Source organism: Manacus candei, unplaced genomic scaffold (assembly GCF_025592945.1).
Source record: "Manacus candei isolate 608988 ecotype Guabito, Panama unplaced genomic scaffold, ASM2559294v1 h1tg000086l, whole genome shotgun sequence".
NCBI classification, from domain to species: domain Eukaryota; kingdom Metazoa; phylum Chordata; class Aves; order Passeriformes; family Pipridae; genus Manacus; species Manacus candei.
The window spans coordinates 6,549,952-6,574,440 of NW_026138134.1; the positions used below are offsets into that span (position 1 = coordinate 6,549,952).

General features: G+C 61.2%; 4 protein-coding genes and 1 long non-coding RNA gene across 8 annotated transcripts; 4 read left to right on the plus strand and 1 right to left on the minus strand.

Moving 5' to 3' along the window:
• Positions 1 to 398: 398 nt before the first annotated feature.
• Positions 399 to 5,731, plus strand: LOC127482346 (junctional adhesion molecule-like). 2 transcript variants are annotated; one of them, XM_051812558.1, is made up of 8 exons: positions 399 to 546; positions 2,357 to 2,405; positions 3,677 to 3,834; positions 4,186 to 4,411; positions 4,558 to 4,687; positions 5,030 to 5,084; positions 5,287 to 5,382; positions 5,557 to 5,731. In XM_051812558.1, the coding sequence occupies exons 2-8, from the start codon at positions 2,363 to 2,365 to the stop codon at positions 5,716 to 5,718; spliced, it is 870 nt and encodes a 289-aa protein (XP_051668518.1). In that variant the 5' UTR covers positions 399 to 546; positions 2,357 to 2,362; the 3' UTR covers positions 5,719 to 5,731. The 2 variants fall into 2 exon arrangements, with proteins under 2 accessions (XP_051668518.1, XP_051668519.1); XM_051812559.1 differs by lacking the exon at positions 399 to 546 and having other exon boundaries at positions 2,285 to 2,405.
• Positions 5,732 to 6,024: 293 nt separating this feature from the next.
• On the minus strand, positions 6,025 to 7,640 carry LOC127482344 (uncharacterized). Its single transcript, XM_051812555.1, has 3 exons — positions 7,258 to 7,640; positions 7,003 to 7,161; positions 6,025 to 6,516 (listed from the first exon to the last, which is right to left on the minus strand). Exons 1-3 carry the CDS (start codon positions 7,638 to 7,640, stop codon positions 6,051 to 6,053), a joined length of 1,008 nt encoding a protein of 335 aa, XP_051668515.1. The 3' UTR covers positions 6,025 to 6,050.
• A 40-nt stretch (positions 7,641 to 7,680) lies between these two features.
• SCN2B (sodium voltage-gated channel beta subunit 2) lies at positions 7,681 to 13,225 on the plus strand. Of its 2 annotated transcripts, none has more exons than XM_051812561.1 (4): positions 7,681 to 7,889; positions 10,394 to 10,560; positions 10,720 to 10,930; positions 11,059 to 13,225. In XM_051812561.1, exons 1-4 carry the CDS (start codon positions 7,820 to 7,822, stop codon positions 11,256 to 11,258), a joined length of 648 nt encoding a protein of 215 aa, XP_051668521.1. In that variant the 5' UTR covers positions 7,681 to 7,819; the 3' UTR covers positions 11,259 to 13,225. The 2 variants fall into 2 exon arrangements, with proteins under 2 accessions (XP_051668521.1, XP_051668522.1); XM_051812562.1 differs by lacking the exon at positions 7,681 to 7,889 and adding an exon at positions 9,172 to 9,473.
• Positions 13,226 to 15,925: 2,700 nt separating this feature from the next.
• On the plus strand, positions 15,926 to 17,542 carry LOC127482357 (uncharacterized). Its single transcript, XR_007908527.1, has 3 exons — positions 15,926 to 16,569; positions 17,017 to 17,281; positions 17,384 to 17,542. It is a non-coding gene; the product is annotated as an uncharacterized LOC127482357 (long non-coding RNA).
• Positions 17,543 to 18,440: 898 nt separating this feature from the next.
• Positions 18,441 to 23,623, plus strand: SCN4B (sodium voltage-gated channel beta subunit 4). 2 transcript variants are annotated; one of them, XM_051812557.1, is made up of 5 exons: positions 18,441 to 18,665; positions 21,840 to 22,003; positions 22,681 to 22,906; positions 23,146 to 23,275; positions 23,368 to 23,623. In XM_051812557.1, exons 1-5 carry the CDS (start codon positions 18,602 to 18,604, stop codon positions 23,459 to 23,461), a joined length of 678 nt encoding a protein of 225 aa, XP_051668517.1. In that variant the 5' UTR covers positions 18,441 to 18,601; the 3' UTR covers positions 23,462 to 23,623. The 2 variants fall into 2 exon arrangements, with proteins under 2 accessions (XP_051668517.1, XP_051668516.1); XM_051812556.1 differs by lacking the exon at positions 18,441 to 18,665 and adding an exon at positions 19,164 to 19,472.
• Positions 23,624 to 24,489: the final 866 nt, after the last annotated feature.

Sequence of the window (24,489 nt, forward strand, 5' to 3'; positions counted from 1 at the left end):
GGGCTGGGGCTCCTGGCAGCACCAGTAGTAAAGTCCAACAAAGTTACTCCGTGATGCCTCATCAGGACAAGATCCTGCAGCAAGGATCTGATCCCCAAAAACAAACCAGGGGGGAGCACAGGTTGTGTGCCAGGCACCTCTCCATCCTTGCCTTCCCACATAGTGACTGGTCAGGTTGTTCTGCCACGGTGGAAGGGCAGGGGCTGAGCCAGTTTGTACCTGTGAGGTGTTTTTTCCTGAAGCTGCTGCATCCCCATCATCTCCTCTCAGCCAGGATGCTCCTGCTGTTGTTGTGACCTCTCTGTTGCAGCCCTTCCACATTCTGATTTGTTAATCTACTTCCTCTTGCTTGTGAAAGTGGTCACCAAGCTGGACCTGAGAGAAGGAACCAAGTCTGGCAGGAGAAATATCTTGCACATGCGACTTCAAGATGATTTAGCAACTGGTTCAGATACTCCGAATTATTAACAACCAATTCAGATACTCCAGGTTTGCCACTGAAGAACCCTTCATGCAAGACAAGTTGACTGCCCCAAGCCACACTGGGTGAGTATTTTTCGCCATAATATTTACTTTTGTTTTGTTTTTTTTTCCTTGAAAAGATAACCAGGGATTCAGAAGTGCTGGAGATTCAGATGCCACGTGAAAAATAAGGGAAATGTGAAGGCTGTATGATATCTGTGTCTTTTTTTTCCCCCCAGTCTGTTTGCTAAAGGTGATTTGGATGTGTCAGCACCATAAAATAACAGCAGGGTGAGTGGGTGCTGTTTCCAGCTGGTGCATCACAACACCCACAGACTGGCGTGTGTCACGGGGGGAGACCCTGCAAAGATGTGTTCCCAGGCAGGACCAGAGTTTATTCTCAAAAACAGGGTAATAAATCCTGGAAGGGCTTGATGGCACATAAGACCCAGAGCCTCAGTAGCTCAGCTGCAGGGAGCTTAGGAGGTTCTGAGCATGGAAATCCCACGTTTCAGGGTGCTGAGGACTGTTCTTTAAGCTGGCTGTTCTCTTGGCTCCTGTGTGGGGGTGCTCCTGGGAGGGTGCAGCTCTGCTGGATTTTTTGGCAGTGTCTCTGGAAAGTAGGATGCTGTGGCCTCCTGCAGGGAGCTGTGCTGCCCCAGCTGAGCTCTGGAGCTGAGCAGGAGCAGTGCTGTGTTTGTAGGTCGTGTGTGCAGCAAACTGTGTCACAGCAGAGCTGCAGCAGCACAGCCAAACCACAGCTTGTCCCTCCACCACCAGAAACCCGACCCCTGGGGGGGCCCTGTGCTTTTAAAGGGATTTGAGACAATTCCAGAAGGTGTGCTGCCCCTTTGCAGGATTTTTGTTTGTGGAAGAGGGAGGGTGATCAAGGGCAGAGGGTTTTACATCTCTGACTGCAAAGCTGCAGTGACTCTCTCAGCCTGGAACAGACCCATAGGTAGCCAGTAGCTAATTCTGGGCCTGTAATCCCAGCCTGAGGCTGGTGTAAAGATCCTCTCCCTTGCACAATGAAGCCACCGAGATGTCACAGATGATTCAGTTCTTGTCTTTCTGTTTCTGCAGCAAAAATGCCTGTGCTGGAAAACACGTGCTGGTAATGGCAGCCTCAAATCCAACTGCCACGTGCAGATTCTCCAGGCAGGAGGGCTTCTCTCAGTAACTTTGTGCCCTTAACTGTGTTTAGCATCTTTGAATGGCCGTAGCTGGGAATCATGGAGCAGGGACACAGCAAGCAGGGTACTGACTTTGCCTTCCTTTTAACACCAGTTGGCACACCCCTGATGATGACAACCAATCCTTCCTTGGGCTGCAGGATATATCCACGAGGTGTAGAAAGGAAATGTCAGCTTTATTTTGAGAGATGCGCAGCAGGTCAGGCTGAATCCAGTGACCAAACATGGCACTGTGTGGACAGAGCCCAAGAGGCTCCAGCAGAACCTCTCTCCCTGTGCAGCACCCTGGGGCAGGGGGGTTAGTCCTGGAGGAGGGGGGTCTGCGTTTTTAGGACCAAACTTGTCTGATTCTGTAGTATTCAAAACATCCCACTGCTCTGTGAGCAGAGCTGACTCCTGTGAACATCTCTGCTCAGATGTCAGAGGCTTGACCCCAAACCACCGGAAAGATTCATGACTTAGGGGGAAACACAAAGGGGTTCAGGCTGAGCCCTTTTCCTCACGCTCGCTCTTCCTGTCCAGGGCTCAGAGCAGCCTCAAAAACCAGAGACCTGGTGTGTGCCATCTGTACTTGGCTGAGTTTCAGGCTCCCAACTTGAGAGGCTGCACATCAGGCAGCAGAGCCTTGAGCTGGTGGCAAGTTGTTGGTGTCCTGCCCCAGGGGAGCCTGATGCCTGTGTCACATCTGCTTTTCTTTTCAGAGTAAGATGAAGGTGTTGCTGAGCCTGACTCTGGTGCTGACATGGCTGGGTAAGCTATAAGTTTTATTTGCCTTGCCTTCTTTCCCCTCTGCCTTTGCTGTAAGACCTGAGTACCAGTGAATCCTCTGGTCTCTGGGTGCTGCATCTTCCCTTCCTGCAGACCTCACATTTGTATAGGCTTCGAACTGCAATGGCATCCCTGGATGTGTCCTGTACTTAGCCAGGCTCCAAGGCCTTGAAAGAAGTAGAACAGCTTCACCAAGTCTAAATACAGGGAAAGGCTTCCAAGGTATTGATTTTGGCTCTGCTCGAGGCAGCTCAGCCCTTGGTCTTCTCTGCTGGCAAGTATTTGTCATTACAGCTCTGCAGCTGGTCAGGACCAAAAGAACCTGTTTGGGAAGCACTTTGCATTTATTATTTAGAGGACATCAGACAAGCACTTGGTGCTTGGCCAGGGCCCAGCCCTCTGTGGCTCATGGACAGGCTGAGCAGAGTGGCTCAGACATGAGGACAAGCCGACCTGTCAGAGCAGCTTCCCGCTGAATCAGCTCCCCTAGCTCTCAACAGAGAACTGCCAGAGCCTCAGCCTCTCCTTCTAGTGCCAGTGCAGGCTCTGGAGCATGCAGGGTGTCTCTCAACGAGCTCCAGAGGCATTTTCTGGCCCACTTTTTTCACAGAATCGTTTAGTTTGGAAGAGACCTTTAATCCCCTTCCTGCTGTGCGCTCTGCAGCCCAGCGTGCCGGCAACTGCTTCGTGCTGGTTGTGTCAGCTCTGTGCTCTTTGATCTTCCTCTCTTTTGGGTTTTTTTTCCCCACTGTCCAGCTTCTCTAGAAACCCCAAACTGTGGTTATGTGGCCAGACAAGTACAAGCGCAGGTCTGGAGCCTGTGAGCAAAGGGGAAGGCAGCCAAATGGGCAGGTTGTGAAGGAGGAACTGAAATGCGTGTGAAGCAGCCGAATTGCCCCTGGCCTGGCAGAGACGAGGGCTGCACAGGTTCTCCCAGGCAGTGACTCACAGGAACAGCCCTGCAGGAGCTACAGGCTCTGGCTCCGAGGCGTTGGAGGGCTGGGGTTGTGCCTCCCGACTTCCCTTGTGCGCGGCTTGTCCGGCGAGCGCGGCAGCCCCTGGTCTGGCGGCGGGAGGATGTGCTGCCCCACATCCCGGGCACGCCAGGAGCAGGGCTCAGGGAGAGGCTTTGCCCCTGGACTGGCCGGTGCCGTGAGCCCCAGGCCCACCTGGAGAGGAGACACCGATGGGGATGGGCAGGCTGCACCTGGCCCTGCTCCCCGCACTCATCCTGCTGTCCTTGTCCCCGGCAGAGCGGAGCGGAGGGTCTGGCTGGGTGTTCACAGAGCCTCAGCTTCGAGCTAGCGCTGGGGACTCTGTGCTGCTGCAGTGCCACTTCCTAGACCTGGAGAACAAGGGCTGGACCGTGAGCAAGGTGGACTGGATACACAAGGCAGGGGCCGGCACTCAGGTGGGTCGGGATCGGGGGGCGGGTGGTGGAGCGGGACCCGGGGGCTGTGGTGGGGGACTGTGGGTGAGGCAGCTCTGGGGAGGATGTGGGGAAGCCTGTCTGCCTGGCCCGGACCACGAGAGGAGGAAGGTTCCACGAGGGGAGGAAGGTTGCCTGTGTGGTGGTGGGACACCCCGTGGCCTCAGGCTGCAGGGGAAGCACCGCTCTGGGTGGGAGCCGGCTCTGTGAGCGGCAAATGCTCCGTGGGGAGAGGGAGAGAGCAGGACCCGAGGGCTCTTGAGCAGGGAAGGCTCACGGGGCAGTGCCCTTCCACTGGGCTCCCTTGACCTGACGCTGTCTGTGCCCTGGCAGGAGGAGGTGGTGTTTTTCTACTACAGTAACCGGGGGGTCCCTGCGGGCCGCTTCAAGCACCGGGCACAGTGGGAAGGGAACCTCTCCCGCCGGGATGGCTCCATCCGGCTGCGGGACCTGCACGTGAACGACAGCGGCACCTACGAGTGTGAGATCCGGCTGCAGCTCAACAGCAGCATCTTCAAGAACCGCACGGTGCTGCACGTCAGTCCCCCGGCACAGAGAGGTGCGTGCTGTCCCTGCCACTGCTCCCCTGCTCCCTCGTGCTGAGGGGCTGCAGAGACCCTGAAGGCTCTCAGACCTGCTGCCACGGACCTCCTGCAGCAGGGCCGGGGTCCCCGTGGTGCCATCCCTGCCTTGGTGTCTCCCCAGAAGGACGAGGGGCAGCAGGTGCCCAGGAGGTTGCACCCCTGAGAGACTCCGGGTTTTGGCCGGCGGTGGTGGGCTGTGGCTGTGTGGCCGTGGTGGTGGCGTTCCTGGCCGGACTCTGCGTGAGGAAGAGGTACCAATGCTGGCTCTGGGGTTATGGGGCTGAGCAAAGCACCTCCCTGTGCTGGTGTCCCCAGCCAAGCATCACCCTGAGCTGCCCCGTGCAGGGCAGGTTCCCAGATATGAGGGTTCAACTCCCCCGGTGTGGGGTGCAGGCTCCTGCTGCCATCTAGTGTCACTCTGCCCTGGCCAGTCCCCCCTTGGCTCCCAAGCCTTCTGGGCTGGGCCAGCAGCAAGGATGGCCTGGCTGAGGCACGTGCAAAGGGATTCCAGTGTCCTGGGAGGGGGAGGGAGGGCCAGGAGGGGCAGGCAATGCTTCTCACTGGAGATGACACTGCTGTTGCCTTCCCACAAGGTTTGCAGGCAACACAGCCCTGGAGAGGATTGGAAACAGCAAGAGCAAAGCAGAGGTGAGAGCTGGGGCTGGAGGGAGCACTGAGGTCGGGTGTGTGGGGAGGCCAAGGGAGGGGATCCCACGCTGGCCAGGCACGAGGTGCCATTCCCTGCCCAGACACAGCCGTGGCTCTTGGTGCCTGCCCTGTGAGTGGGGTCAGGCAGCCCTTGTGTGTTTGGGGACTGCCCAGGTCCAAACATCCCAATTCCCCCTTGCAGGAAGCACTTTACTGCTCAATCCCTGGAGCTGAGATACCCAAGGCTGAACAGGATGCCAAGAAGAAGAGGAGAGCTGAGGACACCTACATAACCATGGTGAGGAGCAGGCTGTTGTGATCCCCCACATCACTGCCCCCTGGCCAGGGTCGTGGCATCCAGGCCTGACCCCTCACTCCCTGTGCCAGGCAGCAGCATCCCTTGCCCCCTTCCCCCTCCAAACAGCCCCTGGTACCTGTGGTGACACTCACACCCTGTCCCTTGCTCCGGCAGCACCCCTCCCACTGCCGGGAGAACGGAGTCTACGTGGAACTGTCCAAGAGGATGATCCCAACAGAATGGATGGGAGAGGAGAGACAAGGTGATGGACAAAGCCAGGAGCCCCACAGCAGACCAGAGCAGCCACTTCCCCGGGCTCCAGAGCAGGAGAAATAGCCGTGCTGGAAGATGACGCCTCTTAGCCAGGTGTGTCCAAGACACCTTTGTCCCTTTGGGTGGCCAGAACTGGTGACACTTCACTGTGTGCTCCGTGCCAGGGCACTGCTGGGGCATGGCCCACCCCAACTGTCTGCAGAGGACGAGGGGAGACCTGTCCCTCTTGCCCCCTGGTCTCTGGAGGGGGGGACAGTGGGCACAGCCTCCATGCTCTAGCTTTAAGCCTGGTCCTGAGACAAGGATCTCCAAGGGGGGATATGCAGCGGGGGCCATTATGGTATTATTCTGGAGATAATAAAACTCAGGGACTCTTCCCTGTTCCTGTCTTCATTTTACCTCTTGCTTAAGCATGTGATGTCCAAAAGCTGCCCGGCCCAGGACCTGGGAGCCCCTGCACCCACGTGCAGCCTCGCACAGGGCGCCTGCCCGGCTGGCCCCAGGGAGCAGTAAAGCCAAATGGGCCACAGAGGGGGTCCCTTTGCAGCAGGACAGGGGTGGAGGGGAGCAGGACAGACCCTGCAGGCAGCGTGTGTGTGCTCATGTCTCCCAGCCCCTGGCCATGGGTGAGCACCCACCCTATACCTAGGACAGGCAGTCCTGGCCGGGGAGGAGCCCAGCACACCCCCCAGGCCTCCAGGGCAGCATCTGAGAGGGTGCTGGCGCTGCTCCTGCTCTATATATAGATGTTTGACACCTCCAGGTGCGGAGGGAGCGCAGGGACCCTCCACCTCCCACCACTGCTGAGACTGCAGCGCTGCTGCTCCTCCTTGGTTCACGTTGACACCCTGCTCTCTTTTCCTGGAGGGAGGCAGAGGGATGGGATCACAGCAGGAACCAGCAGCCCGAGCTGGTTTTGGGGTGTTGGAGGGTCACATGTGACCTCTGCTGCCGTTGTGGGAGCTGTTGTGGCAGAGCAGAGTGGGCTCTGCCTGCCCAGCATGCAGGGGAACTGCTGTGTGTGCAGGGAGGGTGTTTGCTGAGCAGGGTTGCTGTGTTTGCCCTGCCACTCTGATGCCTTCTCTCCCAGCTGTCCTGTTTCCCCTCCTGAGGCTGGTCAGGTAGCAGAGCCCCTCTGTGTCCCTGTTGCCCCATCCCTTCCTCCCCAGGTGTGTAGGAAGCAAGATGTGCCCTGGCTCCAGGGCATCCCTTGCCTTTCTCCCCACTGATGCTGTCTCAGCAAACTCCCCCTCCCTGTGTCCCAGGGGACGAGAACCAGGGCACTGAGCAGCTGCTGTCTCTGCCTTTGGTCCCCATGAGGCCATGTCAACCCCTTCCTGCTCCCACCTCTGCAGCCTGAGGCCAGGCTTGGAGTCCAGGGCCCAAAGACTTCCTTGTCCGATGGTGCCAATGGGATCAAAGACTTTCTGCAGCTCTGTCACTGCTGGGCAGAGCTTCCTTGTCCCACGGGCTGGGTGAGCAGGGCTGTTGCTTTGGGAGAGCATGCTGCTGGGGGGATGGCAGAGCTTGGCACCCCTGGGAAGCGAGGGAGCTGCTCTTGCAGTGGCCTGGGAGAAGGGAGGTGAGCAGGAGAGCTTTTACCTGCTGCAGGTCACCTGCCCGTGGCAGTGCCACCTCCTGGGCACGCTGACCAGGCTGCTGTGCAGGCTGCCTCCTTGGGACCCTCTGCTCTTCCCAGCCCCCTCCAGGAGGGCATTTCCAGTGTTCCCCGGCCCAGCTGAACAGGAACTGTTGCCGTGGATGGTACAAGCGGGGCTGGTCGCCAGCCTCCAGCAGAGCCAAGGGGACACATCTGCACGGCCCCACTGAAACCAGGGGGGCTGCAGGGGCCGGGGGAACCCACCGTGTGACACAGCCCGCCAGGAGAGCACGGAGCTGGAGTTGCCAGGAGCTGTCGCCTGCAGTTCAGGAGAAAATTTTTCCGCCCTCCCACTCCGCCGGCTGCAATCCACCAACCACAGCATTTACTGCTTTTTTTCGCCCCAGCTCCGCTCCAGCCATATTGGGCTGTGGAAATAAAGCGGCTCTAATGTTATATGTCACCTGCAAATAACCCGGGCGTTCGAAAAAAACCCCCTCCACCACCACCTCCAAAACCCACGCCACCACCACGTCCTCTCCACGCACAAAAAATCTTCCAAAAATGAGCCCGGAAGCCTGGCTCCCGCAGCCCACCTTGTTCCTCACTGGCCTCACCTTGCTGCTCTCGCTGGGTAAGTGTCTGACCGGATGCCCTTGCATGCAGCCAGCTGGGGAGGCACCCCCCTGCCTGGCCAGAGCCCCCCTCCCCACACCCCAGCCCGTGCCGGCGCGGGGAGCCAGCGCTGAGCTGCAGGGATGGGCACGGAGGTGGTCCAGCATGCACCCTGCAGAGAGCCACCAGCCAGGGTGACCTGCTTTTTGGGCAGGGTGGGGGGTTATGCTGTGCCTGCATCTTCTCCTAAAGCCAGCCGTGCATCCCGCTCGCTGTTTGCATGCCGGGGACAGGAGGGGGCTGCCGCGGGCACGGGGGCTGCGCCTCGCCGGGGAGGTGGTGGTGGGTGGCTGCAGTGGCTTGTGGCTGTCCTTGGGGTGGTGGCTGGCGGCTGGGGGAGCGGGCACCGGGCTGGCAGTGCTGCACGGGCCGGGGGGGGATGTGTCCCCTGCGTCCTGCCCCGCAGCAGCAGCGTGTGTCAGCAGCTTTGGGTCGGTATCGATCGCGAATGGGAACGCATCACTTCTTTGAAGTGCTGCTCGCGCTGTCCTGGAGCTCCTGATGGGCTGCCTTACCCCTGAAGAGAGAGCCTGGGAAAGGAGGATACAAAACCTAGCGAGGTCTGCTTTAGAGGCTGCTGTAATTTTACCTCCCTGGGCGCAGGGTGCAGCGTGACAGAGCGTTTGGGAGCCTGCGCGGCGCCGAAGGACGCAGCCTGGACGGTCGGTCCCGGGGGCTTTAGGGGCTTCTTCCCCCACTTCTGCTGTCCCCCAGTGCTGGGCAGTGGCAGAGTTTGGGTCCACACACATGGGTGCTCCCAGGGCACGTGCTCCCGCATGCTGGCTGCCCGTGAGGACCCTCTGGCTGCGGTGCAGCCCTGCCAGGCCGTGGTCTCCCCGTCTGGGGCGACAGGATTGCTCCTGGTGGGATCTCATCCCCCTGTAGAGCCCTGGGGGCACCCTGAGGGCACAGAACAAAGCCAGGTCACCCGATTGCAGGCACACATTGTGCAAGCAGTGCTCAGACAATGACTCCATGCAGGGACACCCCCCCCAGCCAGGCCTGCTGGGACAGACCAGCTCCTGGCTCTTCTCTCCCACCCCTGAGAGGTTTTCTTGGAAGCATCTAAAGCTGTGATGGGGCAGCAAGGCTGTGGCACCGGCTCAAGACACTTCTTCCTTCCTTGGGCACTGTGACTCGTCCCCATGTGCCAGCTGTCCCCATCCCTGTCTCCCTGAGCCCCGTGGGAGCCCCCCCTGCTCTGGGGGTGGATGGAGGGTGCTCACCTCGGCTGCCAGCACAGCAAGGAGCATCTCCAGGGCTTGGCCATACCTCAGGGCACTCCCTGCCCCCAGAGAGCTTCAGGGTGCTGCGGGTTCACACCTTGCAGTGAGACCTGTGGCTTGAAGCAGCCGTGTCTGTGGCTCGGGAAAGGCTGTTTTCCCTGGCTGCAGAGCCTGGCCCCTTTCCTGCCCTGCTTGCAGGCGGAGCGGAGTGGCCAGCGGAGCAGCCTGGACATGCCTCCAGCTCGGCCGCAGGGCTGGACTCGGCAGCACCTCGGGAAGAAGGTTTGAGAGCAAAGAGCAGCAGCCCAAGGGGAGAGGTGAGGTGATCCAAAAAGCACCTGGTGGTGGTGGTGTCACTGTCCCCACCCTGTGGGATGCCACAGGCCCCCTTTATCGTCCCCTCCCTCCCAGGGCTCTCTGTCCCCATGTCACTCAGGGCTTAGCCTCGATGTTTGCAGCCAACTGGTTGCACAGGAGCCTGTCCCCTTTCCAGGCTGCAGGCACTGGGTCTGGGGTGCTGCTGGGGCAGGCAGCACCCCAGGGGAGCTGCAGGGATGGAGTTGAGCAGGTCACAGACACCCCATCCCTGCCCATGTCCCAGCTGAGTCCTGCCCTGGGAGCTGCACCAGGTACTGCCCCTGTTTCTCTGCCACAGCCAGGCTGGGGAGCAGGGACTGGCCTCGTTCCCCCAGGAGTGACCCAGATCTCACTCTGGTCATTCCCAGCTGGAGAACCCTTGCGTGGGCACTGCTGGGAGGGGGGAGCATCTGCATTCCCCCTGCAGCCCCTGGGGCCAGCCCTGGCAGATCCCAGCCCTCGCTGCCGTGCCGTGTCCTGCTGGGAACGAAATCTGATGAGCGCAGCCATAAATTTCAGGGCGGATGTGGCGCCGGGCCCCGTGTGCTGACGCTGCATCCAGCCCTGCACGGCGCTATGGATCCCATGGATCCTGCAGCAGGAAAGCCTCGGGCACCGGCAGGGCTGGCTGCAAGTCAGCAGGAGTCAGCGCCGGGCACGGCACTCAGGGGTCATTGGCCCTGGCAGAGCAGGGATGATGCTCTTCCTATCCAACCAAGGGACTGTACCAGGGCTGGGGCTGCTCCCCTTGTTGCCTGTCACTGCTGTGTAAGGAAATCCCACTCCTGGCTGGATGCAGTGTGCACGGATGTGCCTGGAAGGTGATGCCAGGCCCCAGGGTGAGCTCTGTGCCCCTTCCTAACTCCTCTGCATCCGGCAGCACCCCCGGGACTGGGCATGGAGGTCATGGCCCCTCCCACCATCAGTGCCTTGAATGGCACCTCGGTGAAGCTCTCCTGCACCTTCAACTCCTGCTACAAGGTGGAGAACAAGCAGTTTTCCCTCAACTGGACGTACCAGGAGTGCAGTAACTGCTCAGAGGAGCTGGTGAGTCTCACTGGGGCTGGGGATCAGCTCCAAGTAGTCGTGTGTGTCCCTTGGGGTCCCGGGCAGGGCAGCACGTGCAGGGAGGGGGGTGCCCAGCCGGGGAGGGAACACGTGGGGTGCCAAGCGCTGTCTCACCTCCTCTCCCTCTCGGCTGCCCAGTTCCTGCAGTTCCGGATGAAGATCATGAACAAGCAGCTGGACCGTTTCGGGAACCGGGTGGAGTTCACGGGGAACCCCGCCAAGTACGACGTGTCCTTCACCCTCAAAAACGTGCAGCTGGAGGACGAGGGCATCTACAACTGCTACGTCCTGAACCCCCCGGACCGGCACCGGGGCTACGCCAGCATCAGCCTGAAGGTGCTCACCGAAGGTCAGTGTCCCCTCTGCAGCTGCCTCGGGCAGGGTTTGCTCCCTGGCCCTGGGAGAGAGAGCCCTGCCCGCTCCCAGTTGCCCCCAGGGGGTGGCTGTGTGCCCTGAGCCCGTGCCCTGTGTCCCCAGAGCCCCCGAAGCACGACTCGACAGTGGCTGTCATCGTGGGTGCCTCCGTGGGCGGCTTCTTGGCCGTGGTGATCCTGGTGCTGATGGTGGTGAAATGTGTGCGCCGGAAAAAGCAGCAGAGGCTGAACACGGACGACCAGAAGACGGAGGAGGAAGGGAAGACAGACGGCGAAGGCAACCCGGACGAGGGCACCAAGTAGTGCCCCCCTGCCTGCCCCTCCCTCCTCACCCCTGTACAGCGTGACCCTCTCGATGTGCTTCCCAGAGCAAGGATTTCTGTCTCCCCAGAGCATCCCTCCCTCCATCCAAATACCCAACCCAGCCTGGAGCAGGGCGCGGAGAGGAGAAGGTCCCTGGAGCCTGGCCCTGGTGGGCAGGGCTGGGGAGGGGGGCTGAAGCACATCAAGGCTGCCCTGAGGCTGAGCTGGGACCAGCCTGTCCCTTGCTGAGTGCCAGAGTTGTGAGGAGGTGCTGGGGACAAGCTGGTGTGGGAGAGGGGGGACCGGTGTGGTCCCCACATACAGAAGGACTTGAGCAGGGGGTGCCAGGAGGGGCAGAGGGGTCTGGGCAGCCCCATGCCCAGTTGTCTGCACTCTGTCCCAATGGAAAACATGAGCTGGGGCCAGTGGCCCCCTGCCCTTGGGGCCATGGCTCGTCCCTGAGGTGTTCCTGCTGTGCCTGGGGCACAGGCAGTGGTGTTCCCATCCCCAGGAGGATGCCAGTAGGCATCCTGGTAGCTGCTAGTCTCCTCCTTGCAAGTTCTGTGTGCCAGTGCTGAGGGTGCTGAGACAGAAAGCTCGTGCTCCTCAGGGACTGTCCCGGGCTGCTCGGAAGCTGAGGGCCAGGTAGTGACCATGAGCCCACACGGTGTTTCAGAGCTTTGCTGTGTTTTGGAACCACTAATGGCTCCTGGTTTGCAAGGGATGTACCCTTCTGCCTCCTGGGCTATTTTTGAGTCTGAGCATCTCAGCCAAAGGAGCTGGGCTGACTTTTTTGCGGTCTTGGGGAGGGCAATTGTAATGGAAAATGTTCTGTTGATGTGTCAAACTGAGGTGGTGGGGAGTGGTGGGGTGAGGCTGCTCGGGTCGAAGAGCTGCTGGAAGAAAGAGGAGATTTTGGGCACTTACTGGGAAGGCACAACAGCAGGCCTGGAGTTAGGACATCTCTGTCACCCTCGAGCAGCCCTGTCATGCTGAGACTGCCTCCTCCAGCCTCCCTGCAGAGCACTGCACAACCCATAACTGCCACGGCAATGCACTGCCAGCGTGCCCAGTGCCACCTGCCTCACTGGCAGGTGAGCTGTGGGGGCTGGAGCACGCCAGGGTCAGGCAGGCAAGTGACCCAGGGCAGTGTCCCCTGCAGCACCACGCCTGGGCTTTCCTTCTCCTGTGGCAGGCGGGACGTGGGGCAGAAGAGGAGCAGAGCACGGAGCCACAGGGGACACTGCCCAGGGCCAGGTGCCAGGGGTCCTGTCACCCATGAGCAGCACTGCCAGGGGAGAAGGGAGACCTTTGCTGTGTCCCTGGGTAGGTGCCATGCCGGCAGTGCCACAGGCAGTGCTGTCAGCCCCGGGGTGAAGGGACAGCCGTGCGCTCCCTGCTCTGCCCCATCGCTTTCTGCCCCGGCCCCACGTGCCCTCCCCATCCCGCTCCACCCCGCTGGGCTCCCACACCGCTCCTCTTCCCATCTGCAGCAGGAATGTGTCCCACACGTGGCTCCCCCTGTCCCGGGAGGGCCGGGCTGAGCCGCCCGTCCCGCACTCCCCACACCCAGAGCTCCCCGCACAGTGCCCGCGGTGTTCCCGCACCGCCTCTGCCTCTGCTGGGGCCGGGCTCCCGCGGCTCCACGTGGGGCTGAGCCGGCAGCTCGGCAGCCAGAGGCCTCTGAGCCTTGCACATGACCAGTCTTGCATCTGCCTTTCATTTCTTTCGTGCACTATATCCTTTGGATTGCAACTTGCCAATGCATCTGTATGTACATAGCTGTACACAGCAGAGAGAGTCTGCAAATATATATCTCTACACACAGGAGGGGCTGGAATCGCTCGTGGTGTGGCCTTGGGTTTGCGCCTTCCCGTGGGCTTCTCTTGCCAAGTGCTCTGCTGAGTGTAGGATGTTTTTATTGCTCTTTGTACAGTCAAACAAACAAAAGAACAACAAAACACAAACTTTGCACTCGATGCTTTTGTGCTGCTGCCTGGAGGGGCAGGACAGGTCCCTCATCTGCTCTGCCTGTGGGGATGAGCGGGCTCCTGTGTGGAGCTCCGTCCTGCTGGGGTGCTTTGGGTGCTGAGGGAGCCCAGGGCAGCCTGTGTGTCCACAGCTCCATCCCTGGGAGCTGCCACAGAGCCAGGGGCAGGCGGGGTAGTGCTGGGGGTGGGAGAGTGGCCAGTGCTGCCCCAGCCTTCCCACACCAAGACTTCAGGGGTGCTCAGCACCCACTGTGGGGACTCCAGCTGTGCCACAGGGACCTGTGCCCTGCCAGCTTCCCCACCTCTGCTCTGCAGAGAGCTGGGATTGACAGCTGCTCAGGGCTTGGCAGGTAAGGCTCAGCAGGCTCCAGCAGAGCCCGGGGCATGTGCTGGGTGATGGACACTCGTAACTGGGCTGCTCTCCCACTCAGCAATCCAGCAATGCCGTCTGGATGCTCTGGCACAACTGGGGCACATTTAATAGGCACATCCATCAATTTGCCCACCATGGAGACAGGAGGGGAGCTCTGACAGCCAGCCTCTGTCCTGCCTCTCCCTACTGCCCTTCAACCAGGGCCGCTGAACACCGGTGCACCCCAATTCCACACACGGGCAGGGTCAGGCAGCTGCCCCTACACACCTGCAACCACCTCTTTCCCCAGCCAGCGCTGCCCTCCTGCCCTGCCTTACCCCCTCCCCAGCCCTGCTCCCAGCAGCAGGGTGACAGCCAGCAGTGCCAGGAGAATGGACTCTCCCAGTGTCCCTGCCTGCCCGGGCACTGTGCCCTGGACACCTCACCCTGTGCCTGGCCATGGGGTCAGCGCTGCGGAAAACTCCCACCTCCCCACAGCACCTCTCCCTCCCTTAGGAAGGGCACCCAAATCACCTCCCCTGTCCTGCTGACACAGTCCTGCAGTGCTGGGCTGGTGCCTGGGGGTGCAGCCAATTGATACCTGGCCCATGGCAGGGAACAGCTTGGTTGTGCAGTGAGGAGCAGCTCTCTGGAGGATAGCACGGGGTTATCACCCCACCCAGCTCTGGGGGGTCAGCCACAGGCAAAGGGGATGGGGAACCCACAGCTTGGTGCTTTCAGGATACCTCTTGGAATGTTGCTGGCAAAAAAACTCGTGAGGAAGGCGAGCACGGTGGGATCACAGAGGAGACCCCGTGGGACACGACAAGGGTGAGTTCTCGTCACCACAGGGGACCAAGGGCAGTGACTGCAACCCCCCAGTGCTTCTCCAGAACCAGGAACAGTCCCTTTTACAGAGCACTAAAATTTCCTTGGACCAGGTGGAATTACAGGTGTTAAAGAGCAAGAGAAGGGTCTGGAGGTGATGGGGAACTCTGCCTGGTGCTGTGCTGAGAGCCCAGAGGCACTCTCCCTGGGATGCTGCCCTGCTCCTGGGGCTGGGAGAAGGGGACCTGGGAAGGGGACAGCCTGGGACTGTGAGCTCTGGGGTGCTGAGGGGTGTGAAGGGCAGCCCTGAAGAGATGGAGTGGGGAGGGTTCAGTGGAGGTGGCCTCAGGCTGTCGGGTCAGAAGAAACTTTCTCCTGGGACCCAGGAGGGTTACCTCAGTGATTCTTGCAGATGCCTCTGCAGTGGCTGCCGGGGGACACTGCTGCTCTTTCCCTGCTTGTTTAAAGGGCCCGTGAAAGGGGGTGAGGAACCCGTGCACCTCCGGAGGCAGCCGGCTCTGCTGGCAGGGGCGAGGAGGCAGCGGGCAGCACAGCGCTGGCAGGGAGAAGGATGCAGGGAGAGGGGAAAGCATTGTTCCGAGGGAGAGCTGCAGGCAGGGGAGAGCTGGAATGACAAAGGCAGCCAGGTACTCACCCGCAGTCTGTTTGCCCGGGACCTCTCAGCTCCCAGCCCGGCGTGTCAGTCCCAGCAGGACAGTCTTGCAGAGTCTGATCCCTGTGGGTGCCTCCTGCCCACTGCCGGCTCCTGGGCTGCCAGGCCACCTTGTCTTTTAAAGGTCACAGCCAGAGGACCTTGCAGTAAATATAAGGTGCTGATGGGAAGCTCTGTTCCAGCGTTGCCACCTCCTCCTCCATCGGCAGGAGGGCTCTGCCTGCTCCAGGTCCAGGAGCTCAGCATCCTCTGGCTCGGGGAGCTCTGGGAGGGGGCTGGGACTGTCCTCCTGGGGCAGCCCCTGGCAGGATGCTCCAGGGCAGCTGGGGCCAGCGCTGCGCCTGCTGCATTGAGCTGGGAGGCTGCAGCCCAACTGCTCTGCTCAGCCCTACCTGGTCAGCACCCACGTGGAGGGAGGCAGGAGCCCTCCTCGGAGAGCAGCAGCCTGGCATTTTAACCCTCGAGCTCCAGCAGTGCAAGGTGAGAGGGACTGAAGGTACGTGGACAGCCACTGTGACCCCCTCCCACATGCTGTGAGCCCGCTGGCAGCGCCCCTGAGCCCTCCTTCCTGTCCCCCAGGGAGGTGACAGTGTCCGAGCAGAGGGTGCTCAGCTTCCCTGAAAGCAGACACAGTATCCTGGTGCTGGACTCAGCAGAACAAGTTTCTGCTGAGCCGCAGGAATGCCGGGTCCCATGCTGGACATCAGCACAGTGCCAAAATCCCGAGGCCAGCTGCTGGGAGTGCCCTTTCTGGCCGTGGCACCGCTCGCCAGGGCCGGGCTGGGGGAGAGCAGAGCCTTTCCCGGCCCGCGGCAGTGGCAGATGTCTCACGAGATCAGTCGGCCGGGGAGAGCGGCTGGAACTGCCAAGTGTGACAGCTCCATCAGGCCCTGGTGACAGCCAGCATCACACTGAGCCTTGGGCCGTGTGGGCACAGCTGGCCCCGGGTGTGCCGGGCAGCGGGCTGTGGGGCACAGGGGCTGCTGCCTCTGCAGAGATGCTCAGCAGGGAAGTGTGGCTGCAGGAGCGTGTCAGCACGGAATAACTGGGTACACACCTCCCCAGCGTGCCCCGTTCGTGCCAGTGCTCACAGGAGCTCTTTTGTATTCAATGGCCAACCCTTGCAGCCAGGTAGTGCTGCTATTCCCAGCCTTCCTGCCTCCAAAAAGACTTAGGGCTCTGCTGGAGGGATTCCTAAATGACAGCTCGGCCAGGTGACAGCTCGGCATCCTAACTTGACCCATCATTTTGGAAGCAAACTTCGCAGACAGGTGAGCATCCCAGGAGGGGGTTCTTCACACCTAGTGGCCTTTCCCTGCACCAGGGCAAGGGTGCTGCTGTTCCAGGTCCCCAGTGCTGCAGGTCTCCGTGGTCTTGCTCACTGGATACTGGAGATTCCAGCCTCAGACTCACCTGCACCTGTGACTCCAGCCCCAGCAGCCATCGTGACAGGCATCATTTGCAGGGGTAACAGGCATCCCTTCACCCCTTCAGACCTCTCTGCCTCCCCTCTCACAATTTGTGATGCTCCAGCAAACGCAGTACTCCTCCTCTTGCCTTGGCACAGTGCCTGCCTGGTCACCCGTGCCTGCAGCTCCGCTCACCTCTCTGCATCCATCCCCTCACTGCATCCATCACCTCTGTGTATCCATCCCCTCCCTGTATCCATCCCAGCCACCCGCCAAGGCACCTTCTGCTGCATCAGCAGTGCCGTGCACGCCGCTCCCGCAGCGCTGCCAGCGCTGCCCAGCCCCGCTCTGCCTGTACTTTTCCTGTCTCTGTTGCCAGCTCTGCAGCCCTAATGCCTCAACCCACAGGCACTGCTGGCATCCTCTCAGGCTCCCCTGGGACGTCCCCGTGCCCTGCAAAGCCTCCAGCTTTCCCTCTTCCCTCCTGCTTTGTGCTGCTGGCCAGGTGGGCGGGAGAGCGAGCTGCAAAGGGGCTGGAGTGGGAATGAGGAGACCCAGCGTGCCCTGAAGGTGACAGGTCGTGGCACCCCGGACACGCAGGCAGCATCCCTGCAGCTGAGCTGCTCTCACACCCGAAAAGAAGCAATCCAGTTTGAGGAGCCATGCTGCAGTGACTACCAGCAAGGGAGGTACAGCCTCACCGGGTCCCTGGGATGAGCTCTGCCGGGACATGTGCCGTGTGCCACCAAGGACTGCAGCCCCGAGAGACGGTCAGTGCTGTTCCTGCTCCGTGAGTGTGGCAGCACCTCCCCCCCTTCCCCCTCTGCCTGTTTTGGGATGTGTCACCTCCTGCAAACGCCTGCTCTGCACAGGGCTCGGTGTCTAATGGACCAGAGGTAAAGCTCTGCCCGAGCTCCTAATGGAGGTCCCCCACCGCCACCTCTCAGGCTGTGGTCAGCTCAGGGCAGCTCTAATGGATGTGGCGGCGAGGAAAAGGTTGCTGACACATGAACTTAAGTGCAGCCAATTATTCTGGAACAAGCTCACGGTGAGGAAAATAAGTTCTCAAAGTGTTCCCTTTGGCGCAGGGTGGGACCCGCTGTCCATCAGTGTCTGGCTCTGCATCCCCACCTGTGTCTGCTGCCTGCCTTGGGGCTGGGAGGTGTCTTGGGGCTGGAGGGCAGAGACACGTGTGCTGCCACTCCGTTGAGATGCCCCAAAGGAGAGCTGAGCCCCAGCCTTGTCCTGTTTTGTTGTCCTGCTGGCAGCAGCAGGGAAGCCACCAGCCCAAGTGGCACTTTGGCCCCTTCCAAAGGTCGCCCAGGGCAGCACCAGCCTCGCATTCCCAGGCCATCAGAGAATTGTTAAGGCTGGAAAGGCACTCTGAGATGATCGCATTCAACTCTTATTCCAGCACTGCCACAGCCACCACTGAACCATGTCCCCAGGTGTGACATCCACATGTTTTTTGAACTCTTACAGGGTTGGTGACTCCAACACTGCCCTAGGCAGTCTATGCCAGTGCTGGACAACCCTTTCCCTGATATTCAACCTAAAACTCCCCTGGAGCAACTTGAAGCCATTTCCTCTTGTCTTGTTACCTGGGAGAGAGAACCCGACCCCCACCTGGCTCCACCCTCCTGTCAGGGAGATGCAGAGAGCGAGAAGGTTCCCTCTGAGCCTCCGTTTCTCCAGGCTGAGCCCCCCCCAGCTCCCTCAGCCGCTCCTCGTCAGACTTGAGCTGCACACCCAGCTCTGGACACGCTCCAGCACCTCAGTGTCCTTCTAGCGAGGGGCCCAAAACCAACCCCAGGATTCGAGGTGCGGCTTCATCACAGGGAAACCGTCACTGCCCCGGCCCAGGATGGCTCCCGGATTCCCCGGGGTGGGAGGACGCGCGGGGCGGGGGAGCGCGGGGATGCGCGGGGGGATGCGGAGGAGGGCGGAGGAAGGCTCACCGCAGCCCCGCCCGGCGCGGCCCCGCCCGGCGCCGCTCGCCCTCCGCGGGGGCGGCCAGAGCCGAGCGCTGCGGGCAGCAGGGACCGCTCCGCTCCGCACAGCCCCGCACCTCCCCGCACCGCGCCGCAGCCATGGCCCCGGGCTCGCCCGCCGCTCGCCGCCGCGCCGCCCCGCGCCTGCTGGCCGCGCTCCTGGGTAAGGGGCGCGGGGGGCTGCGGGGACCCGCTCCGCGCCCCGGGGACCGCCCTCGTCCTACCCCCTTCCCCGGCTCCCGGCGGGGACCTCGTCCCGGGGACCCGAGGCGGGGGGACCCCGCTCCGCGCCCCCCGCCCGCCGCGCCCGCGGGGATGCCGCCCGCGGGCCATAACGCCGCTCTCCGCTCTGCAGACGGACGGTCCGGGGGATAAGTCACTTGGCCAAGGTGACTTCGCAGCCGAGCCCCAGCTCCGAAGTCCCGGCTCCGGCCCCTGCCCTGCCCGCACCAGCGCTCCCGCGGCCGGCGCTTCTCCTGCGAGCACTGCGGCTGCAACCCCGCTTTGCCCCGCTCCTGCGCTGCCCGTGACCGGGGGATGGCCGGGGGAGGCCATGCACTGCTTCAGCGCCAGCACGCCCGCCGACAGGTCATTGTCTCAACAGTTCATTTTGTACGACAACCATTCGCATGCGCTTGGCCCCCGGCGCGGGGACGGACCCCGCGCTGCAGGGGCCGCTGCTTCGGAGCATGATGCCCAGCCCTGTGCCCGGGGATGCCCGAGATTCCCCCGCCACAGGGTGCGGGGAGGTGCTCGCAGCCTCCCCTCCCCACTGCACACCTGGGGCTGGTTCTAGCCTCCCGCATCAGCCTCACGCACCCGCTGCACTCCTGCTCCCGCGGGTCATCCTCGTGCCAGCCTGGAAACAAGGGCTGGATGTGCAGCGCTTGCTACTGGGAAACTCCCTTGGGAGGCGTGTTAGAGGGCATAGTTCTTGAGTTTAAGGGAGCTGGAGACGCAAAAAAGGCATGTAAGTACCTGACTCCCTGCAGGATTTGGGTGGCAGCGCCTGGTGCCTCCTCAGACAGGTGCAGTGCAAGCTGCTCGGGGCATGGGGCTGGCACTGGGGTGCTAGGAGAGACTTGGAGATGCTGGAGACCACTCAGGGATCTGGGGTTCAGGGTGTGGAAGTGTGAACCCCGTCCCACAGGTCGCTCAGGTGGGCTGGGAGCTGGTGAGGGAGGTGGGAAGGGGAGTGCTGGGCAGGTCTGTGTGTGGGTTTCAGGAATGCTGCGCTCCTCAGGGAGTGGCAGCGAGCTCCTGGCTGCACCAGGGAGCCACGGCATGGCCCCTTCCATTGGTCCCAGCCCCACAGGAGGGGCAAGGGCCATGCGTCCTGTCCCACAGCACCTCACACCTGGGCTCCAGCTGGCCTGGGAGCTCCTTCCTTGAATCCCTCTGGAGAGGAACCTGGCCAACCTGCCAGGCATGGCTTGTGCCTGTGCCAGGAGGTCACGCTGGTTGCTCTGGGCAGTGAAAGTTTTTGCAGAGCAGCTTTCCCACAGATGGTGGTCCTGGGTGAGCACGTTGCTCAGTGGCTCTGGGACCCCTCACCAGGGGCTCACCCACTACAAGAGCAAAGAGCAGGCAGCCAAGGCAGGAGTGGCTGCTCTCTGCTTCCCTTTGGCTGTCTCTGAGGGAATGCTGGTGCCTGCAGGCATGGAGGGAGCCTGGAGCCCCTGGGGGTGGGGAGCGTGACCCTGTGCACTGAAGGCTGGGGTTCTGGTGGTGCAAAGTGCAGCAGATTTGGGCATATGGAAAAGTAACACTGGCAGCTGGTGTGTGGCAGGTTCAGTCAGTGATCTCCCAGCGTGTTTTCCTCTGTGCTTTATTTAGTGGTAACATATCAATTTTGTCTTCCTGAGACCACAGCGTGACAGGAACAAGGTCAGCCTCAATTTACCCACACATTCAATTCAGATTATGTTCATGACGTTCTAACAGTGGCAGACAGGATTAAAAGTGTTACAAGCTGCAAGGAATCATCTTTCCTGTAAGTAAGTGTCCGCCTGCAGCACCTTGCCAGCTCAGACACACCTGCAGAGACAGGCATCCCTCTGCCAATTCCCACTCCAGGCAGCAGCACGATTGCCCCCGGGGCACTCCTGCCTGTGAAGTCCCCTCTGTAGCATCCCCGGGGCTGACCTTTGAGCCTGGCAGCTGCAGGAGATTCCATCTGGTGGGGAGCCACTCCCTGACATTTGCCACGGCCTCTCGAGCAAAGCGAGGAGTGCTTGTGTGTAAAGTTAAATAACTCCTTCCCTGCAGTGCTTGCAATGCAGCACTGCAGCAGGGCCCGGAGCCCAGGATGCAGGGCTCTCGGGCTTGGCTCCGGCTGCGACGTGCCTGGGGAGTTGTTAGCACCGGCATGTGTGGGAGAATAAATCAGCAGCCCAGGCGGCTGCAGAGAGATGGGAATCTGAGGCTGAGGGCGGTGTGTCCGAGTTACGGTGTTGGAGGAGCTGGGGATGGGCTTGTAGCTGTGGAAAGGGCTGTGTCCCCCCTGGCTTTGGGGTCAGAGTGCCCAGGGAAAGCTCCACAGGGGTGGCTGAGGTCTGGGCAAGGGGAGGATGATGCTTTGCTGGGCTGTGTCACATCTCAGCCATGTCACATCACACAAACGGGATGGGGCTGTGGTGTGGTGGGGATGGAGAGCGGTGCTGCCCCTCTGACCAGGAGCAAAGCATCCCTGTGCCCCCGGAAAGGATCTGTGTGGACACTGCCCAGTGCACAGGGGTGCGATGCCAGTCCCCATGTGGCACCCCGCGAGCTCAGAGCTGCAGCTGGGCTCGTACCTGCTCTTCGGTGCCTCTCTCCCTGCCTACGGGGAGGCGAGGGGCAGGAGAGCTGCGTTCTGCAGTTTGAAGGTCATCTGCCAGCTCCAGAGGGAGCCGAGGCTCCCGGCTCCCAGGAGTGAGGGTGCTGCTCCGGAGGGTCACCCCGAGCCGTGCGGGCTGTGGGAGGGACGGCGGGTGGCAGGCGGCCAGGACAGCGGCGCTAATTACTGCTCCAGCTCCTGCCTGGAGAACAGAGCTCTGCTTTGCTTTGGCTTTTGTCCTCCCCCTTTAAGGTTCAGCCGAAGGCCTGTGGATAACATGCAAATCAGGGCTTTCATTTGTGCGCTTCACTTGTGGTGATATTATGGTTCCCTTTGAGCCCGCGCTGCCCTGCGGGTGCCAGCCAGCCCAGGTCCTCCAGGAGCAGGTCCCCTCTCTCACTGAGCCACCCTGGTGCTGGGGACAGGCACCTTCGCTCCTGCCACGGCAGCCTGCCCTGCCAAAGGGGACGAGGGGTGACAAACCTGTGCCCTCACTCTCTCCTCCCCTCTCCCTGCCAGGTTTGCACGTCTTCGCCATCGCCTTCGCCTTGGAGGTGTCGGTGGGGAAGACCAACACTGTGGTGGCTCTGAATAACTCCAACGTCCTGCTGCCCTGCATCTTCACCACCTGCATAGGCTTCCAGGACCTGGTCTTCACGTGGTATTTCAACTCAACAGAGCTGGTGAGTGGCTCTCCTGGCTTTGCCTCTCCTTTCCTGGCAGGTCCTTTTGTCCTTCCCTGGCGCAGACCAGCACCGTAGTTCTCAAAGCTCCCTTTCTCCTTCTGCAGGGGCTTGTCCCCCCCATCTCTCCAAGTGTCACCAGCTCTGGGGGGGACAAGGCTGTGCAAACAGGGAGACTCAAATACCCCAGCACGTCTGTGCTTTTGGCACAAAGCTGTTCTACATTTGCTGCTGCCCACAGGCTCATTTATTTTCATAAATTAGCTGTTCAGGTGCAGGTCTGCAGTTTGGGCAAAATATGGTTAATTTTCTCCTCCTTCACTTGCTCTGTAATACTAAAGCTTCTGTACAGATTTGTTTCCTGTTGGGAATATTCAGCTCCTCAACTCCTTAGCAGGAGGGCTGGTTTGGAGCAGCTCTGGCCAGCAAAAGGGCTCTCTCTGCCAGGGTTTCCCCCATGTTTTAGATGCTCTGCACCATCGCTGCAGAGCAGGTCAGATTAGTCTGCTGTCTCCCAGTAGGATGTGCAGCAGGTCCCCCTCCACAGCCACTCCTGCTTTAATGGGGTGTCCTGGGACTGTGCGTGTCTGTGTGTTCGGAGCTGGGGCAGGACATCCCCAGGAGAACTCCAGCCTTTCCCAGGAGCCCAGCTGACCCCACGCCCTGCACCCCTGCAGATTTACCAAGGCAAGATAAAGAACAAGGCCACGGAGCCCACCCTGGTGACTCGCAACCCGCGGGTCGACTTCGTGGGCTTGACCACCAAGAAGGACTACAACATCTCCATCGTCCTGAACGGTGTGGAGTTCAGCGACGCCGGCAAGTACACCTGCCACGTCAAGAACCCCCTGGAGAGGGGGGCACAGCACAATGCCACCATCTTGCTCACCGTGGTGCACAAGTGTGAGTGCTGGCCAGGGCTCCCCAGAGTGGCGCTGGGGTGGTGGAGATGCCAAACTCTGCGGACCCCCTCCTTGGCTCACCGTTGTGGGGTGTCTTGGAGGTGGTTGGCATCCCTGAAGGGCAGGGCTCGTGCCCCTCTGTGCTGTCGTGGAAGGGGTAGCTGCCTTTTTGGGGTGGGATGTGCAGCTGGGAGCTCCCCACTCCCCTCCCGAGCCCCCTCAGCTCCTTCTCTCCTGCAGTGGTGGAGACAGACAACACTGTGACGCTCATCATCGTGGGCGTCGTAGGGGGGCTCATCGGCCTCCTCATCCTCTTCATGCTCATCAAGAGGGTTGTGCTGTTCATCATCAAGAAGACCCAGGACGGGAAGTGAGTGGGGGGTGCTGCCATGAGCCGGGGCCGTGGTGAGAGGGGTCAGGAGGGGCCGGGGGCAGTCAGCTGGCCGTGTGATTTTCCCACAGGAAGGAGTGTCTGGTGAGCTCGTCAGGGAACGACAACACCGAGAACGGCCTGGCCGGCTCCAAGGCGGAACAAAAAGCACCACCAAAGGCATGAAGCAGCAGTGCCCCGAGCCCAGCCCACCCCGCAGGGGGAGCCTGGGCAGGGGACGAGCCTTTCCCTTTTGTTTTCTTTCCGAACTGCCAACGCTTGAGACATCTTTTTCTTACACACGTGCCTGCAACCTGCACTGCTTCTCGGAGAAGGCTTCGGCTGCCACGGGGACTGGGAGCTTCTCGCGCGCTCGGACTGGGAGGCTGCTGGGGCAGAGGGAGCCGCCTGCTCCGCTCTGAGCCAAGGCAAGAGGGTGTCGGGCAGGCAGGGAAGGGCCCGGGGGCTGGGGGTGCCCTGGTCTGCAGCCGGGCAGCTGCTGTGCCCGGGGGTGCCGGGAGGTGGGACACTGTGGGTCCCGGTGTTCCTGCAGGGTAGAGGCTGCGAGGAGCGGGGGGTGTCTGGCTGGAGGCTGGGGGGGCTGGGAGCTGCCTGCTTCATCCAGAAGGTTTCTGGAGTGGAGCAAGGATGCACAGAGCTGGCTGTAGAGATGGAGTCTCCTGCTGCTGCTGCATCTCCCGTGGGTCCAGCACAGGATGGGAGGAAACAGGGCTGTTGTGGTGGGGCTTGGCTTCAGCTCCCCTGTTAAGCATTGGAGAACCAAATCGCTGAGAGGCCCTTTGCTGTGCCTCAGGTCCTCCCCCCAGCAGGGCTGGGGGGAGCAGTGGCTGGGTCTGGCTGTGTCCTGGGGTCACTACTGGCCCGTGATGGGGTGAAGTGTCACATTTCACACTGGCTTTGCCCCCGTGCAGGGCCATCCCTGGGGGCAGCAGGGGCTTCTCCCCAGGCAGCCGTGCTGGGAGCACTCCCTGGCTTTGTGCTGTCCCCCTCCCCTCTTTCTGAAGCTCGGCACTCAGAGCAGCCATGCTCTTGATGCTGATGCCAAGGCTGGACTCGTTACGTGGATATTTTTGTATCAGACTCCGGTGGGAAAGCAGCCGATTGTGTTGCCCTTTCACCCAAGGAAAACTGTGGCATCCATCTGCCGCGCAGGGAGGGGGCACAGTCGGGCCCTGGTGAGGGGGGCCGGGCCA